Genomic DNA, 19,419 nt, shown 5'->3' with positions numbered 1-19,419 from the left:
CCAATCTGCATAATAAGTAATTCTACTTTTGGTACTTTAATATATTCTGATGCTAATACAGATTTACTAATTTGTACAGTAACATTTTAAATGCAGGACTTTTGTAACAGAGTAGTGGTGGGAAGTAAGTAAGTTTTCAATAATTGTAATGGAATATTTTAACATTGTGGTATTGATACTGCAATTTAGTGTTGCACTTCCATAAAGTTGGGGGATTCACAATAATTGAAAGCAGCAGAGGCCAAGACATCCTGACAGTCCCAAGATTGATCAAAACTCCAAAAACACTGGATCCTATCATTTCCCATAATGCAAGTCTATAAGAGCATCTTTCATTACACCCCTCCTTCCTCTAAATGCACACATCTTGCGAACTCCATACCCCAATCTGCGATGATCCTGATAATGTCAGGGTTATTTCTTCAGGCTTTTTAAAACTCCTGCAAGACTTTATACAACCAGTTTCACAGTCTGTTGTCTCCACGTTCCCATCATGTACAGTGCACACAGCACACTATAGATGACAGCTGTATTATATGATTTCTGAGACACAGAAACACACTATCCGACCCCAGGTTTCTCTTTATGTGGTCATTGGATGAAAAACAACTTTATTAAGTAAATTGCACCATGTGAGCACAATATATACTGTAACACAGATCCCTTCTAAAAGAAAGGGCCACAAGAGTACATTATAATACAGGACCCAGATAATCTTGTACATTAGTTATTTTAATTTTTTATATATAAAAAAAAAAAAAAGACACGCGATGAACCTGAGCTTTCAGGGCCCCACGCAGTTTGTCTGATGGGTAATCTACCATTGAGTGTGTGGAGTAGGAGAAAATGGAAACACTCAAGTAAAGTACCTTAATACAGTTCTTGAGTAAATGCACTTTCTTGCTTTTCCATCACTGGTCTGGAAAGAGAGAATACAGGGACGACTCTCTTTGACAGAGTTCACTCTCCCACTGTAAACAAAATCAACTTTAAATTGTGTTTCTTAATGCCAAGAGGATTTGAGAACTACAAACAAACAACCTTGAATGTGGAAAGTTGCATTTTACAAAGAGCCAAAATTCAACTTTATTTATGTGCCATGCCACTAAAAAAAAAACTAAATTTTCAACATACAAGGCTCAGCCTTGCTTAGAATAAAACAACAAAGACAATATAAAAAAATCATATTAATCCACCAGTGGCCTATATTTACATTCAGAATAAAATGTTTTTTTTTTTTCAGTAGTAGACCACTTGTAGTGTAGACTCTTCCTTTCCAAGCTGCATGTTACAGTAGACAAAAGTTTATGTTTGTTAGACCATGCATCAGGAAAGTGCAGTGTTTAAGAGTACATCAACAGTGCACGTTTACAGCAGCACATTCATCATGTGTGTTTGTCTGTTCACAGTGTTGTCTACTGTGCTATAACACCTCTGAATCAACTCAGAGATTAGTACAAAAACTAATTTTAGTACACATTTTTCCCTTTCTGTCTCTCACACACACACACACACACACACACACACACACACACACACACACACACACACACACACTTAAGTGTGCACTCATATGGTCTGCCTACAGTTTATCATTAGTAGTGATCCAGTGTAATGATCTTTTCTCTCTCTGTGTTCTTATAAGTTACATTTTTGAATGTAGATGTTGAGCTTTTGAACAGAGGGTTGGTCCCCTGCAGAGAGACAAAGAAAAAAACTGAAATTAACAATCATAATCATTTTGAATTAAAAAGATGGAACAACTGACAACATATTGTCACCAGAACATTAGGGCAACAGCAACAATTACCATGAACGCATTTGCAAGACATACTTTTATTTTCTAAAAAGCAAATGTTACTTAAAGAGAAGTAAATAGTGCTTTTATTGGGGGCCAGTTTTTGCTGTGGATGAGGAAAAAGGCAATTCAGTTTAGGGTTTAACTTTAAAACCCTTGGCATCAAAATCCATCCTTCTTCTCTGAGTCATAACTCAGTCAAATCTAAACACATAGATTTGGTGTGATTTACACTTTCTGTAGATATCATTATCTCCAATGTCATTTTAAACATCCTTAATTCTGCTTAGAAATTTTAATAAAACAACACTCCTCAGAACTTGCCTGAGAATCATCAAAGTGATAGTTGTCTGTACAGCCATGCGTATATTACAAACAGGAACTGCCAGTAGTTTACTACTAATAGCAAACTTTTAATGGTGCCCATTTCCCCAAAATGTTAATAATTAAAGGCTAATAAAACAGGGTTCAAGTCGTAGCCCACAGCTTACTAGCTAATGCCATTGTTACATTATACTTCCGGTTTACATCTCGCAAGATTGATTATCAACTGATAGTAATTAGTTTGTCTTTGGACAACAACAGAGTTTTATGGCACAGAATAAGCTATATCAGGCTTTGGCTTATCACACACGATACCTGTTAGTAGGATCAATTCAATGTTGGTTTCAGTGTTTTCATGGGATTTGTTGACAATAAGAATAATATAGAATATTACTAGCCGTATCTTACCGTCTGCCATTTTGCCTTTGCCCTCTCAGCCTCAAACTTGGCCACCTCTTTGCGGTCATGGACTGACACCAGCACCTTCCACACAGCCAGCAGAATCAGGCCGATACACACGATGGAAAGAGAGACCCCTAGAATAATCATGGGGATGTTGGGAGGCTCCGGGCAACCTGCGACAGGACAGAGGATGACATAAGACTCACCACCAGAACTCCCCCTTTTGTTTCATCTGTTTTCTATGTCGTAAAACTTACCGTACATCTGGAGATCATAGACAATGGTCCCCTTCTCACTTCCTACCACATTAAATGAGATCCGGCACTCATTCTCCGTCATCAGCGTGCATGGCATAGAAGGGCTCTTGTCATAATCTAAGAGGAAATGTGAACATACATATCCATAAGGAAGACATGAATCCATAGTATATCATCTTCCCTTTCAACATTGTGCTGAGAATGTAAAATGATATACTCGCCTCTGTTGTGCTGTCAGTGTGAGTTCCATATCAAAGACTACAATCTGGTGTGTGTCCATGTGTGTGTGTGGACCACACCATTGTATTTCACATCTAAAGCCTGAAAATACTCTGTGATCATCAGATATACCTCTCCGCTTGCACAACTATAGCAGGTTTAAAATAATCTCTTCTATAAAGGAAGACGAGACCGTTTGGCTATTCACATGCGCTACAATAGCTCTGCCTGTACGACAAGGTAAATAATATGTTCCCCATTGTCTGGTGCTGCCTGAATGGACATGGATGGTGTTGTGTTAGAGAGAGGGGGTACAGGCTTCAGAGAGACACCCGAGTCGATGCAGGTCAGCATTCCTCCTAATCTCTGACCCATGGGGAAACTTATCATGGCTCTATGTTGATACCACTATCAAAAACACTGAGCTGAGAGAACAAACTCCAGCGACAACAAGCATTTACACTACAGGTAAGTGATTGTGCTAAAAGGCCGATGTAAAAGGACTTATTGTACATTTTTATAGTGTTAATGTCGGTGCACATCCTGTAAAAAATAGTCTTCTTTAGTTCTGTAGGAATAGAGGTTTATTTTAGAACAAGACTTAGCTGCTTGATGAAAACTTGATATTGTAACTATAATCTTTAAACTTAAAGAGGCTTACCTTACCTTATTTTGCACGTTTTAGCTAAATAAAATCATATCATAAGTTATTTCCTTCTAAGTATCCCCTGATTTAATTCCATGCCAGTGCAATATGAATATCAACTTGCACAGAATTGAAACCTGCTAGAGATCCTTCAGAGAGAAGAATTAGTGACCTTGTTCGCCTTCAATGTTGTATCCTTGTCAAGGACTGTTCCTTGAAACCATCACATTCAAGTTGGGCTGCCAAAAAGCCATGCAGTCCTCAGCTACTGTATGTTATCAATAAACCTGGATGACAAGCAATATGTAAACATGGACACTCTTTTTAACAACGGTTTCTTTGTGGTGGCCATTTCTTAAGTTTTAAGATTTTAAAGGTTCCCACTACTTCTTTAAGGCAAAAGAATAAAGAACAGTCCACGCCCATGAGATGGTAATGTTACATGAATGGAAGAAAAAATCCCCGGTGATACATGGACTATCTGAAGCAAGTTTCAAGTATCAGCCAGTTGATTTTCACACATTACTTACATGACCTGTAATATGTCGCTGCTTGGTAAGGTATAAAAACAATTGTAAAAACATATGGCATGCTTTGGAAAATAGATAAGTAATATTAAGTGCATGCACATAGTTAAATTTAAAAACCTGCATCCTTCTCCAATGAACTAAACAAATTATTAAACCCTTTTCAAAATCAACTAGGCCTACATAAATTATAACGTTGGCAATTTTGACACATACTTGACAAGAGCTGGGCAACAATTCAATATGATTGTTTATCAAATGTCATTATAAAAGTCATATCAGGATGATTTGCTCTTATTATGTAATCGGAATCCAAATTTGTTTTCCAACTTGATGATTGATGATTGATGATCCAATTCAAAATGAATTTATTCTAGGGTGATTGAAGTTTTGTTTTGCAGATGCAAAGCCTTTGTTCTCCATGTAAACAGTCAAACAATTGATTTAATGTCTGACTTTGCATGCATTGATATATATCTATATCTATATCTATATCTATATTATAAAATACCAATATTAATGTCTCAATTATGATTTGAACCATATTATTCAGCCAACAACAAGATAAGATACAGATACAGAACAGGTAGATTATGATGTGCTTTACCTGCTGTTGTGTTGATGGAAATTTTGGGGGTGCTGCACTTTTGATCACACAACTTGGCATCATCCTTATCTAGCAGATGGCACTCTACACAGGTCCTGGTGTTAAAACAAGTGGAAAAACAAAAGGTCAGGTTTTCCTTAGAGATGATACAGTACCTCTCCGGAAGCTAAGTTTTAATTAGGCTTCAATCGCTGACGCAGTGAGTACAAAGAAATCACAGTGTTGGTCACTTATCACAGTTTTCCCAAGGCTTCACTCACTCTCTATCACCCACCTCCCCTATAACAATGGTATCAAATGGCACTAGCCCTGACAGCTGCTTTACAATGAGGCAAGGAAATCTCTTAGTGCTGTGTTGGGGACATTAGCTGTCTTTTGATGTCACATGGAAGGTGTAGACACATATGAACAAGGGGACCAGAACCTGATATGTCTGTATTCAAAAGAACAGACGATGTGGCACAAGGATACGACATCTTATATCTTTCAGGTAAAGAAACAACAATTACAGAGGTAACACAGACAAAAGCCTTCACATTACATCCTTATTCACCTCTAAGAGCTGATTGCATGAATGTGTTCTGACCTTGCAGAGCTACAGGCGTCTCCACATGTTGCGCACTTCTCACAGTTGTCCCCAGATGCTCCGGGTACAGAGCAGACACAGTGGCCACACTCACATCTCCCCCGACCACTGCAGAAAGCGCCATCCTCTGACATGCATGCCTCAGTGCTGGTGCTGCAGTTACAATACTCCCCTGTCCATCCGCTTTCACAGTGACACTCCCCGCAGTCACACACCCCGTGGCCTACAAACACAAAATCCCTAAAGCAATTGGCTCAACTCAAAAACACGTGAATCATTTGTAACATTCATCACGTGTAATTACTCACCTCCACAGAGCTCCCCACGGAAACGAACACAGGAGTAATTGTCACACTCGCAGTAAGGTCCGTAGATGCGTCCAAAGCTGGATGCATGACACACACACTGTCCGCAGTAGCACTGCCCCTGACCACTGCATATCTCAGACTCATTGTGTGAGAGGCAGTTGCTCAACAAAGCGCTTTCCTCATTACATTCACACTCCGATCCCAGGAACCCCGGCTGACACACACATACACCGCACTGGAAAGCCCCCTGGCCCTCGATGCACTGGCTGCTGTTTGCTTCAGGAGGCTGCCGGCAGTCGCACGAGCAAAGAGACTCCAGTTGCACCTCCAGACTGTCCTGTAAACCCACCGGTTTGAGGGAGAAGTGGCGAACACCGGACAGGCATCCTGGGAGCTCCACAGACACGTTGAACACTACCTGAGGAGCAAAGAAGAAGCCCCATGAAAAGAATGAATTAATCCTTAAAAGTATTGACTGTTACCAAAGCCTGATACAACGTATTCCTCTGTAGAGCTCCATTGTTGTCCAAAAGCTATTAAAACACATAAATGAGCCACACTGTTGCACTGGACATGTTCCTTCATTATGAAGAACATGGGCACTGTATTTCATTTTGGATCAATCCCACATATATCATCCTTCTACCATAAATACTCACTAGAGCACCACATTTCTATTTCCCAACAAATCACTGTTTACTCCTCTTTGAGTAACATTTACTAAAAACTGCAGTGCTCAGCTGTTTTAGGAAATTATTTAGCCTATTTAAAAAAAAATGTGTGACACAGACAGGCTGGGAAAGTCAGAAACTATTGAAATACGAACTAACGCATTGTTGGTTTTGTTGGCAATAGAAAAATTAAGAATACTTTCTCATTTTTTATTATTTTAATTCCCCCAAATCACCAAATGACAAAAACTAAAAATAATATTAGGGCTGCAACTATCAATTCTTTTTTTATTACTGATTAATATGTTGATTATTTTCTTGATTAATTGATTTATAAGTTTTTCCATAATATATCAGAAAATAGAAACAAATGTCCATTATAATTACCCACAGCCTGAGGTGATGTCATCAAATTGCTTGTTTTATTCAAAGAACAGTCAAGAACCCAGATATATTCAGTTTACTATCATAAACATAGATATTTTATTTTGCAATACTGTATCGATTTTCAAAAACGCAATATCGATTTATTTTATTTTTTTATCGTGTTTTTGCACATAAAACGTGTTATGTGTTGGATGTACCCTGTGTAGAAATAGTGCAAGCACTTTTTTCAGATTGCACATAATGTGTTATGTATTGTGACAGGGGCTATGTATTTTCTTGTATTATGCCACTTGAGCATATAAAAAAAGTGCTCACTAAGAACCTTCTAACCACAATCCGAAATTGGCAGTTTGATTTTCTGTGTACTGAATTGTTTACCTAAAGTAAACTTCTTTGACTTTTATGCACATCATGTCTTTTTTTAAATATTAGTTTTTCTAAAATTATACTCAAAATCCCAATATATCACCTTACGCACAGTATCGAAATATATTGCAATATATTGAATCGTGACCCATGTATCGTGATACGTATCGTATCGCCAGATTCTTGCCAATACACAGCCCTACTTTATAGATTTATTCAATTTTACTTTTATCATTTGTATTTACATTTTATATCACCAGGCGGCCTGAGAGTAAGAGTACATCTTACAGTATATCTCTATGATTATTTTTTATTTTTGGTGTGTGCAATTACACACTCTTATCAATTTGTCAGTCGCATGTTAAGCACTTTGAACTGCACTAGCCTGTATAAAAAGGTGCTATACAAATATAAAGAAAGAGCAGTTTAAAGCAAAACAACTGACCGTCTCTCCAGGTTTGATGTTGGAGCAGCGTTTTTCATCAGTGAAGACGGTCCCATTTGGGCAAATGGCTGTAAAGGACATCTGGAGCTCTTCTGTGTCTCCAAGGACCTCCAGTTCAATCTCTGAACGCAGTTCCTGGAAAACAGTACAAATATATGTCAGCACCTTGTGCGGAAATGCAACTGGCTGCGCAGATCTGGCACTGAACAAAAGGTTCTCCTCCCCAAAATAGCAAAAATCACCATTAAATCAATATACTGACTCACAAAGTGGGATTTCCAGGGCTTTAAGTTGACTCACACTTTTACCCTGCTCTGACCTGTAGCGTACTGAAACAGCTTGAACTCTCCTATCTCGTTCTCTCTTTTTCGGTGAGTCATCATCCCAGGTGTGCTGGGCTCTTAACAGCACATGAGGAAAGGGCGACAGATCATCTCAACTGGAGGAAAGGCTGTGTTTGACTGACTAATGAACTCTGTGACGGACTGTCTGGGTGCTAACAGAGAGTTAAATGTGTGTTTCCTGTAGCCCTATAATTGTACTGTGCCTTCAGTGTTGCTAAGGCGGGGGGAAAATGGGGATGTTTATGGGATACACGCAATCGAAGACAGATTACAGTGAAGTGGGCAGAACAGATTCAAAAGATGTAACTGTTATTCAGTAAATATGTTGAAGGGTATTTAAAGTGGGGTGGCTGAAATATCTATCTACTAAGCAACAAACATTAATCCAAAATTGCAGGTAAGTATAAATACTAATCAAATGTCTTCTATCACTAAATATCCATCTGTTTGTTTTTTATTTCCCTTAAGAACCACAGCTATATCTTCAATCAGTGCAATAATAAGGACTCCTCTCTTCAGTGTGGTTAACATGGCGGAGAATAAAAGGGGGTGTAAAAGACATAACTGATGAATAAATTAGAGGACTTGCCACCAGTCACTGCTGCCAGGGGGGATTTATAGAAGGAGTGCAAGAGAAAGATAGAGATAGATAGAGAGAAAGAGAGAGAGAGAGAGAGAGAGAGAGAGAGAGAGAGAGAGAGAGATAGAAAGATAGAGAGAGAGGGGAAGAAAGAGCAAGTCAGAGTCAGAAGGGATGAGAAGATCAAACAGCTGGGACAGGCAGAGACTTGCTGTCAAACATGCTGATGCAAGACACCGGGCGGTGAAGGGGAAAAAGTAATAGAAGAAAGAATGAAAGAGGAAAAGCAAGAGAATGAAAAGGATTGGAGAAGGCAGAGATACTGTCTATTGGCTTTAAGATGTACGGAGTGTTAAATCATAAATGCTTTATGTTCATGTCTTGGATAAAACTAATGAAATTGAACACAGTTTTACTGCTTTTATAATGGCAGGTGTCTTATTTCCTATGACCAGAGACTGCACACACACACACACACACACACACACACACACACACACACACACACACACACACACACACACACACACACACACACACACACACATCACCAAGACTGTTTACCTACTTTGTATGCTGTTACAATCAGTTCCAGGATGTTCCGCGAATCTGTCGCCAGGACTCCAACTGTGGCGCCAGGTATTAGATTTGCATAGTTCTGTGAGAAAAAAAACAACAGATAAACATTAAAGTCAATGTTAGAAATGTGGGCAGACTTGCCTCAAGATCCCGAAAGCAGAGTACAGAAGAAAAGAGGGCTAGTTCAAACAGGTTCAATGAGAATGCAGCTCCATTCATAAATATGCTAACCTCAGTAAACATTGTGCTCACACAAACACTTGCATTTTCCCGTTCTACAGTTTAGACATATCCTGCTGGAAAGAAATGAATACATTTAAAAAGAAGAAGCTGTTACCTTATAGTTGAGTTTCTCTCTTTCTGTCACAGCAAATATCAGTAAGATATTGTTCTCCACCACCTTATCAATCAACTGACCAAGAGTTGGATACTCCTGAAATAAAATGGTGAAATGCCAAACGTGAATGTGCTTTAAGGCTGTGACGATGCATCATAGATGACTCTAAAATCACTCATGTAATGAAAGTTATGAAACTGGGGTCACAGAATGGGTTGATATTTAAAAAAAGAATCACAGCTATTACAGCATAATGCATAATGCAGAAGAGAGACAAGTCTTTCTACAAAGAACCTCTGTGGACTCACCTGCACTGTGGACATGGAGTATTCATTGTTGGCATCCAGGTGACACTGCCCATCGTTGGGAATCACGATGCCGGCCATCTTACTGTCCATCCCAAAGTGTGAGTCAGCATCACTGACAAACACCAGCAAACGCATCGAATCATTCCTCCAGCCTATCTTGTCCTAACAGGAGACACATTATGTTGATCATCCTCCTTTTTATGTCATCAAGTGACTAATCAAATAATGAAGTTGAGCCAACACAGATCACAAACTAACAATCTAAATATGACGAAGATGATGAATCATTTTGGTTAACATACATGAAAGACACAATTATTTCCTACAATTTGCCCCCGTAGATAAAAAAAAGACTAGGCTAAAGCCAAGGCTTATGTTTGCCTATCCTATTAATCCCCATAGAATCACCCAGAAATCCAATACAAATAAATGAAAGTAAATACTTGAGTACAAATCCTAGTAATACATTTTGTAATCAAATCACTTCATAACCCTTACTTAATTTAGATTTTAAAGCTAAATATCTAATATTTGAAAAATATTTGAAAATCTAAATCTCACCCCACAAACAGCTGCCTGCATGACGGCGTCGAAGCCACACTCTGGCACATCAATATTTGCAGATACACGCTGCATTGCGATTATCTTGTTGAACTTGTCGGTGCTGCTCGTCAGGGACAAGACGTGTTTGTAGCCAAACGTTGGCAGGCAGGTTGAGCCAACACTACTGCAACACAGCAGAAGTCAAAAACCAAAGAGTTGAAAAAATTAGATTCTCTCAGATACCAAATGACATTGCTGAAATGTCAAACATCAGAAAAGAGGATGCTGTTGAATGTCATCTTGCTGAAATTTTAAACACCAGAGAAGAGGATGTTGTTAAAGGTCATGCTTTAATATTTATTGTTTACCTGCATGGGTTGGCCAGCTCTTCTTCTGTGATTTTGATGAATGGCAGGACGGGTTTCTCCACAAAAGAGCCAAAGCCCATTCGAAATTTACTGGTGAGATTGGCCATCTCTTTAGACAAAGAGGAGCCCAAGTCTTTGATCATCGCCAGATCGTCGATCATGGATGCTGACAGGTCCATCAGGTAGTATATGTCCACAGGATAGTCCTCCATGTGTTGAATCTTGACCTGGAAAGTCACCTGGATGCCTGTGCAAATAACAACCTTATTTGTCTTATAGGCTATTAGCTCTCCTACACAATCTGGACTGTGGTCATAACAACTACATCTTATAACTTATTCCCTGTTATATATTGTTCTTATTCTTATTCAATCAGTCAGTTAATATGTTATTATGTTAATATTTCATAGTCATAGTTAATATTTAATAATACTCTACTGCACTGTTCAATCCCTGCACTGTTCACTTTTGCACTATCACCATTGCACACAGTCTACCATAGCACCTTATCATGGTCATTGCATTTCTGTGCGTGATTTTTATTTTTATTTTTATTATTATGTATGTGTGTTATATGTGTGTATATGTGTTTGTTGTGTTAAGGTTGTCTAAGCTACTGGATCCTAAAATTTCCTTCGGGATGACTAAAGTATCTATCTATCTATCTCTTATTTCTCGTTTGAAAACAAGGAACTACTTCATCAAACCACAACATCAAATCAGAATGTGCTGGGTGGCGTACCAGGACGCAGCTTGAGTGCCATTTTCTGTGGGGAGATCTGAGTGCTGTTTACGTTGCCTGTCTTCTTTCCGAGTGGGTGATCCTGCAAGATTTGGCCTTTGGAGACAGGGAACTCCAGCTGGTCCCTGGCACATCCCTTTTCTAGTAAGATATCCAGTGTGTTACACCTTTCGCTGACTGAAAACCAGTCTGTAAAATTCTGGGAGGTGAAGGAAAAGTCAGATTGAGATTGTTTTATAGTTGGCCATAAAATATAAGTTTTATTATCGTGAAAAAAAAAACAAGCAATGTCATTTTGCTCACCTGTGCCCAGAATACCTTTTTTTTATGCATTATGGCCATCTGCTTATATGTTGTGTTTTCATACATGCAACCCTAGCTGCTTACCTCCTGTGTGCACCAGGCACAGTGAGAACTGAGCTGCAGACACTCATCACAGGTCACAGCGCTGCCAGCTGAACATGATCCTGCAGCACACATCAACACAGCGCACAGTCAGAGTGAGCATGTCAACACCAACCAGAGTTTCCTGCAACACTTAAAAGTCTCTACAAGGAAGAAAATCGGAATTTCAAAAAGTATTTGGACCTGATAAAATGAAAAATGTGTTTAATTTAAGGTGTAATACATTCATTAACATATATAACTCTATGGTGAAGTGCAGTTTAAAAAAAAAAAATACATATCTTTGTTTGCATAAAAAAGGATTTTCACAATAAAACACCAGTCATAAATACCAACACAGCATTTATGGTCTTGCTCTTGAGCAACTGTTACTCTTTGTGCGCATTATAAGCGTGTTGCCATTGATTTTTGAATCCGAACAACAGTCCCGCTTACCTTCCACGGTGTTGATCCAGTACCGAAGAATCAGGCTCAGCAGTATAAGCCCCATTAGTCCGTGAGGTTACTGGTTATGAGGAAACAGAAGAAGAATATTTCAAGTTGTCTCATATTTACACGAGTGAAACACATCCAGCGTCATGCCTCCTCTCCTCAACAGAAAGTAGACTACAGATGGCAGCGCTGCCGTCCCACACTACCTGGTTAGAGGAGGAGGAGGCTGCCTTTACCTGCGCTGCCTTTTATGTTCACTTCCGTCCAGGTGAGAAAGCGAGGCGGGCGCGAGGAGAAATCAAAGCCATAAGCTGCTGACATGCTGGCCGCTAACTGATTTGTTTCCAACCCCTTAATAGTCTGATGAATCAGGATTGTTCCTTCAACATGTAGTCATATTTATAAGGCATAAAGAATGCAAGAATACATATAATGAGGAACATTTCTCAGAAGTTCAACACCAGTAAATAGTAGAGCAAACAATATAATAGTTCTAGGTATTACTAGGCCTTCTGAGTGTAGTTATCAGGTGTGGTAGGATTGCAGTGGTGGAAAGTAAGTAGGCTAAATGTACTCAAGGTAGCCTACTTCTAATTTATGCCACTTCAACTTCTACTCAGATCAATATTGCACTGTTTACTCCACTACATTTATTTCAAAGTTATTGTTACGTTCCAGATTAAGCTTTTTAAAAAAAACATATAGCTTAGAGTATACAATTCAATGCAAATATTTAAAGCAGTGTGTATTATGGGCCTGTTGTCACTTTTCAGATGTCTACAAGTTGTTAGCAGAATTTAAATAATACCTTGAGGCTCAAAGAGATTTTCCAATATTTCACAAAAAAGCAGATTTATCTTGTGACTTCTAGGAGGGGCCCGACCCATAGGTTGGGAACCACTCGCCTAAACTTCCAAACTGTAGCCTATATAAAGTAGTTAAAACTAGCTCTTATCATGTAACAGTATATTTCTGGCATTTTGCTGCAGAATGAGTATACTTCTACTTTTATTACTTTAAGTACATTTAGCTGTTAATACTTTATTTTTAACATAAGTACTTTAGCAGAAGTTTGAATGTAGGACATAGCATTTTTACGTTATTGTATTGGTACTTTTACATGCCTATTTCAGATAGATAGATAGATAGATAAAGTTAACTTACTTGCTTCACAGGATTGTTGTGGTGCCCACATTACATTAAGATATTGTTTACACCCTCATTAACATTACTGCAACAATGTAATAGGCTTGAATTTAGCGTCACTCATATAGAAATGGCTTAATCATTGAACTCTGGCCAAAGAGTAATAATAAAACACAGACAGGCCACATCATAAGCAAATATAGGCTGTATACCCCTATTACCCAGACATCATAACATAAGATAATGTTAATCTTTAACGACACAAGATTATGAATCATTGTCTCACAAGAATGGTCTCAACTTGATGATTGACTCGAGGCAAAACCGAGTATGCAGGCCTATCACAAGATTTGAAATGTGAGCGTGAATGTGTGTTTGTTCTGTGTGTATAATACGAGGGGGAGGAGGGTGGAGCTGTGTAGGTGTTGAATCATTGACAGCTGCAGTGCAAATATCGCTGCTTATCCCAACTCAGAGGAATCTCACAATTCAGCACCACACCCCTCTGAATCTGGGTGAGTCCCATCTGTCACCCCAAACCAAACCCCACCTCCACCCCTCTTATACTAATCCCTCTCAGCCCGCTTTTCTCCTCCTCTGTTCTTCTTTCAATGGCATCCCTCTCTCCTCAGCTCTCTGTACTTTGATCCACCTTACCCAGTAGCCTTCTTGAAGTGTTGGTCTCTGAAATTGCACTTTCATTTGTACCTCTTTGCCTCCTCTCTGCTCCTCTCCTCTCCTCTCCTCTCCTTGCTTTTCATTATTTTCTGAATTTCTTAGAAAATATGTCAGCATGATGCAATCAAACAAATTCTTTTGATTTTTAAGGTGATTTAATATCAAGTGGATTATAGATGTTTACGGTTTAATAAGGTGTCACAGTTGCACTATACAGTCTCTCACATTTGAACTTGACTTTAATCTAAATTTAAAACATTGCCTTGCAGTTAGGTGTGACGGAAATCTGACAGTAATGTTTGAAGCACATCATGACATGATTTTTAGTCAGTCTCATCAAAAATTCAGCAATCCATAAATTACTCTCCCACATACTTCTCTCTAAGCACTACACATTTGCTATGCATAGAAATGGAGATACACATTACTAACCCTGTAATGAGCCAACTCACCTTCAGGGGTGTCCTCTGATATCATGCTGTCTTGTCTCAGTCTGTCTTCCTTGTCATCAAGTGAAAAATTGAGAGAAATGGAGGAGCATCAGGCCAGTACATTCAGTCCAATTGTATCCCGGCAGTCGTCAGAGTAACAGTAAACCTATTGTAACGGCGCCCTTTATGAAGCATGGCGCTAGGGTGACCCTGCTGCCCATGCTCCTTGGCTCATGTGTGCTTTTGTGTGTGTGTGCTTCTGGAAGAGTGGGTGTGCATGCATACTGGGGTCATGTATGGCTGTTTGCACAAGCTCCAACTTGCCTGTGTGTGTGTGTGTGTGTGTGTGTGTGTGTGTGTGTGTGTGTGTGTGTGTGTGTGTGTGTGTGTGTGTGTGTGTGTGTGTGTGTGTGTGTGTGTGTGTGCAGGGGGAGCTGGGATGATGATGAGCGACAGTAACAACTGCTGGCTGTGAGACCAGGAGCCAGCTTCTTTATAAGAGACGACCTGACTGATGTGATAGTATTGCGCTCTAGAAGCTAAAGCTGGTGTGAACTGCAGCGAAACACTACTGTCTTTGGATTTCTAGTTTGAATTGTGTGCGTGCGTGCGTGCGTGCGTGCGTGCGTGCGTGCGTGCGTGTACATGCACGTTTGCTCAAGTTCAATTACTTCTTGCAGTGAGAAGGAGGAGGAAGCCGAGAGAAGGAGTGCCAGTTCATTAATACAGCCTCCTTCTTACAGAAGTATGGCTGGAATGCAGGTGTTCACATTCATGCATATGTGAGTAGAACAAAGAAATAGAGCATAGGCCTACACTATAAAACAATTGAAGCCCCAAAATCATAATGTTTTGACTCAGTAGGCTTAACCATTTGTACAGCATGCAACACTTACTATCTTTAGATTAAAACCAAGTCTAAAGCCATGGTAATGGCAGTGTGAGGCTGTGCTTGAGCTAAATGTTAACATTAGCAAGCTTACAGTATTTGCAAATGAACAGCTGATGGTAATGTCATTAGTTTGGCAGGAATTAGCTGTTAAACCAAAGTAAAGGACAAAAGGAAATTCTTACCAGATGATAGTGCTGGATGAAAAGTCAGGAGTTCAAAGTTTTTACAATTCAGCCTCCGAGGACCATGAGTGCATGCACCAAATTTCACAGCAACCCACCAAATTGTTGTAGAGATATTTCAATCAAGAACTACATAGTCAACCTCATGGTGTCACTACAGAAAAAGGCAAAGAATAACTATAGTCATTAAGATGAATCATCTAAGGAACATTAATGTCTAAACAAAATGTCATGGCATTTACAATAGCCTAATTCTTTAGATTTTTCAGTCTGGACCAAAGTGGTGGAGAGACTGACATTGCCATCCCTAAAATAACTCCTCACGAGAAACACTTTAATAAAAAACAAACAAACAAGAAACCCCAGGAAGAGCAACAGAGGAGTCATTCGTCTTCCTGGATGGACAGATGTGCAACAGTGCTATATGTACAGACAAATATCGCTGTCCTTTGAAAACCATGTGTAGACTTTTCATGAGCCAAAAAGGAAAACTAGCTTTGTGACAAAACAATTTTCCGATTATCCAAGGTTTTTTTTATATAGTTTAAGAAGTATGGTCATTTTCTCAACCGATAAAAGTACATTTAATCCTTCAATTTACCTAAAACAAAAAAGAAAATATCCACACTTGGATTTGCATGATTTTTTACTAGACCGTGATACAGAATGTACTAGAAGAAGATAAACATACCAATTGAAAAGATAAGAAGCAACATACACCTGTAGCTTGTTTATTGACTGTATGTATGTACAATATGTTGAAGTGGTGTGGTGTATAAAGTTGGCTCTTGCAGTGATAGCCTTATTGTTCGGACTTAAAAAGGAAGGGTTTTATCACCAGGCTCATGCAACAGACTATATTTTGATTCATAGTGGTTCCTCATCAGACCAAGCTCATGTACTGTTCAGGTCAGAAGTTTAGCAGTAGTGGCGGAAGTGTTCAGATCAGATTAAAGTAAAAGCATTACTGTATATACTATATATAGAAAATAGTAAGAAATGGCGTCATAATTACCCAATTTATTTTGTCCAACTAACAGTCCTAACCTCAAAGATAGTTTTATTCTATTATTAAAATATTGAAAAGGAAACACAGCACATCCTTATATTGTTGGATAGTTTGATTTATAACAAAGCATCGTATTTTATGAGCTCTTTAAATGTTTTGTGTGCAAAAATCTTAATTTGTAAAGTAACTAAAGCTGTTTGATAGATATAGTGGCGTAAAAAGTACAATATTTCCTTCTGAAATGTAGTAGAAGATAAAGTAAGCTATTTATTCCGGCCACCCATTTGATCGACCAATCAATCAGGAAATTAAATCATCAGCATATCATCGATAATGAAAATAATCATAAGATTCAGCCTTCTATTACTGTAAGCTTCAGTATACTGTCTATTTGACCACCCTTTTGGTTATTTCCTTTTTAACACGTTAAAATAATTTGGAAATGACATTATTGAGAGCACCAAGCAGTAACAGTCTGCATCTTTAGGAAGCATCCCATGTGTTGAATTGCTGACGTGGTGTATGACACTAAATGAATGATATTGGATACTGAAACAGGCCTCCCATCTTAACGGCTGTGCCCCGGGTCTGACCTTGGGCCTTCTCAAGGGATCAGTGCCATGTGTCACCTCAGCTGTGGAGAATTAAAAGAGAGACAGAGAGCGGATGAGAGGAAAGAGAGAGGGACTCTACTTGGCATGTGTCTTATGTTCAAAGACTTGATGCCCTTACAATAGGCACTTGATTGACATGTGTGTGTGTGCTACATGGGATGTGTATGTATATTCCTGGAGTTGGGGTTGAATGGATAGTGTTGGGTGGGTGTGATGGCTAATCTTGATCCCTTTGACTGGCAATAGATGGGGGGCATGGTGCCTTTATGTCTCTGGGATCAGCTGTGCTAAGTCTGAGCTTAAAGGGAGATCCGGTATAAGAGTGAAACTACAAAGGCAGTATGCCTGAAATAGTGCAGGAAAGGGCTCTAGCATGAGCACACACATGTTCCACTTGTTGCTCATCTGATCCGTCATAAGTTGGATAATAGGATCAGACATACAAAAAGATATCCAAGCTTGAAAATTAGTTCTGGTTTCAAATATCCTGGACAAATGTGGCTCACAGCACCCTCTGCTGCCAGATAAGTACTACAGCCCATTAATTATTGAAAATACTGGACTTGATTTGATGTTCTGCTATTAAAGTCTTAAATGGGCACTTCACCAATTGAACATATGAAGATCAATTTTCTTGTTAAGCACAGTAATGAATGAGGTTTTCTGTAGCTCTGGAGGGAGATCCATATTTTTTAAAAACAAAGTTATTTTGGCTTTGGGTTGGAGACATTTTAATGGAAAGCATGGGTTATAAACTGGAGTTGCAGAGTTTGAAAGTTGCAAGCTTTTACTAGGAAGTGAAGATAAAAAAAAAATAATGTTATGAGCTGCATAATGGAAATTGTAGGATCAAACACTGCAGCTTGACTCAGACAAGGGATTTATAATCAGAATCAGAATCAGAAAGGGTTTTATTGCCAAGTACATTTTTTAACACATACAAGGAATTTGTTTTGGTGTTGTTGGTGCACGTCACACATTCTCTAGATTAAATATTAAACAATATAAGTATAGGTACAAACAATATAAGTATAAATATATTTACACAGTATGTATTAAGTTAAAAATAAAGATATAAATAAAAAATAAAGAGCAAAGAGCATTACAGCAGAGAGAGAACAGTGGCATGAAGAGCCAGCGGTGGAGAGTCAGGGTGGTTTCCGGGCCTTGTTAATAAGGCTAGTGGCAGAGGGGAAAAAGCTGTTCATGTGACGTGAGGTCTTGGTTGATGGACCTCAGCCTCCTGCCAGAGGGGAGTGTCTCAAAGAGTTTGTGTCCGGGGTGGGAGGGGTCAGCCACAATCTTTCCAGCACGCTTCATTGTCCTGGTGGCGTAAAGGTCCTGGAGCGTCGGCAGATTGCAGCCAATCACCTTCTCTGCAGACCGAATGACACGCTGCAGTCTGCCCTTGTCCTTGGCAGTGGCAGCAACGTACCAGATGGTGATGGAGGATGTGAGGATGGACTCAATGATGGCTGTGTAGAAGTGCACCATCATTGTCTTTGGCAGGTTGAATTTCTTCAGCTGCCGCAGGAAGTACATCCTCTGTTGTGCTTTCTTGACGAGGGAGCTGATGTTCAGCTCCCACTTGAGGTCCTGGGAGATGATAGTTCCCAGGAAGCGGAAAGACTCCACAGTATCAATTGTGGAGCCACAGAGGGTGATGGGGGGCAGGTGGGGCTGGGTTCTTCCTGAAGTCCACAACCATCTCCACTGTCTTTAGAGCGTTGAGCTCTAGATTGTTTTGCTTGCACCAGGTCACCAGGTGGTCAGCCTCCCACCTGTAGGCGGACTCGTCTCCATCAGAGATGAGTCCGATGAGGGAGGTGTCGTCTGCAAACTTCAGAAGCTTGATAGACTGGTGACTGGAGGTGCAGCTGTTGGTGTACAGGGAGAAGAGCAGGGGGGAAAGAACACAGCCCTAAAGTGAGCCTCTGCTGCTGATTTTGACCTTTGGTTTTGTTAATCTGTCTCTAAATACAGATTACACCAAGTTCCCCCAGTGTAAGAAAGTGCAGTACTTAATTGCTGTAGTACTCCTTGTGTTGTCTTCCCTTCAACCTTGAAAAAAAAACAGTTTTATTCGACGTTTTTGACACCATTGTTTGTTTTTGCTTTTTAACGTTTTAAATTGTTAAATTTTTCTTCTACACATTTTCATTGCTTATTTCTACGTCCCATATTTTCTGATATAAAACAAAAATTAAAAACGGGTCAATGTGACCCAAAGTCAACACAAGGGTTAAGTCTCTAAATCTTTAAACTTTAAAATCAATTAGCTTGATG

At 39.3% G+C, this 19,419-nt stretch overlaps 1 protein-coding gene across 1 annotated transcript; it reads right to left on the bottom strand.

Annotated features, from left to right (window-relative positions):
- Positions 1-714: 714 nt before the first annotated feature.
- Positions 715-12,398, bottom strand: itgb6 (integrin, beta 6). The gene is made up of 15 exons (XM_078246076.1): positions 12,185-12,398; positions 11,732-11,811; positions 11,345-11,543; positions 10,603-10,849; positions 10,253-10,418; positions 9,692-9,853; positions 9,384-9,479; positions 9,036-9,125; positions 7,544-7,678; positions 5,675-6,092; positions 5,367-5,589; positions 4,781-4,875; positions 2,782-2,898; positions 2,531-2,697; positions 715-1,694 (listed from the first exon to the last, which is right to left on the bottom strand). Exons 1-15 carry the CDS (start codon positions 12,237-12,239, stop codon positions 1,596-1,598), a joined length of 2,349 nt encoding a protein of 782 aa, XP_078102202.1. The 5' UTR covers positions 12,240-12,398; the 3' UTR covers positions 715-1,595.
- Positions 12,399-19,419: the final 7,021 nt, after the last annotated feature.

This window comes from Sander vitreus, chromosome 1 (genome assembly GCF_031162955.1).
Source record: "Sander vitreus isolate 19-12246 chromosome 1, sanVit1, whole genome shotgun sequence".
NCBI classification, from domain to species: Eukaryota; Metazoa; Chordata; class Actinopteri; order Perciformes; family Percidae; genus Sander; species Sander vitreus.
This window is presented reverse-complemented; position numbering and strand designations above follow the sequence as displayed.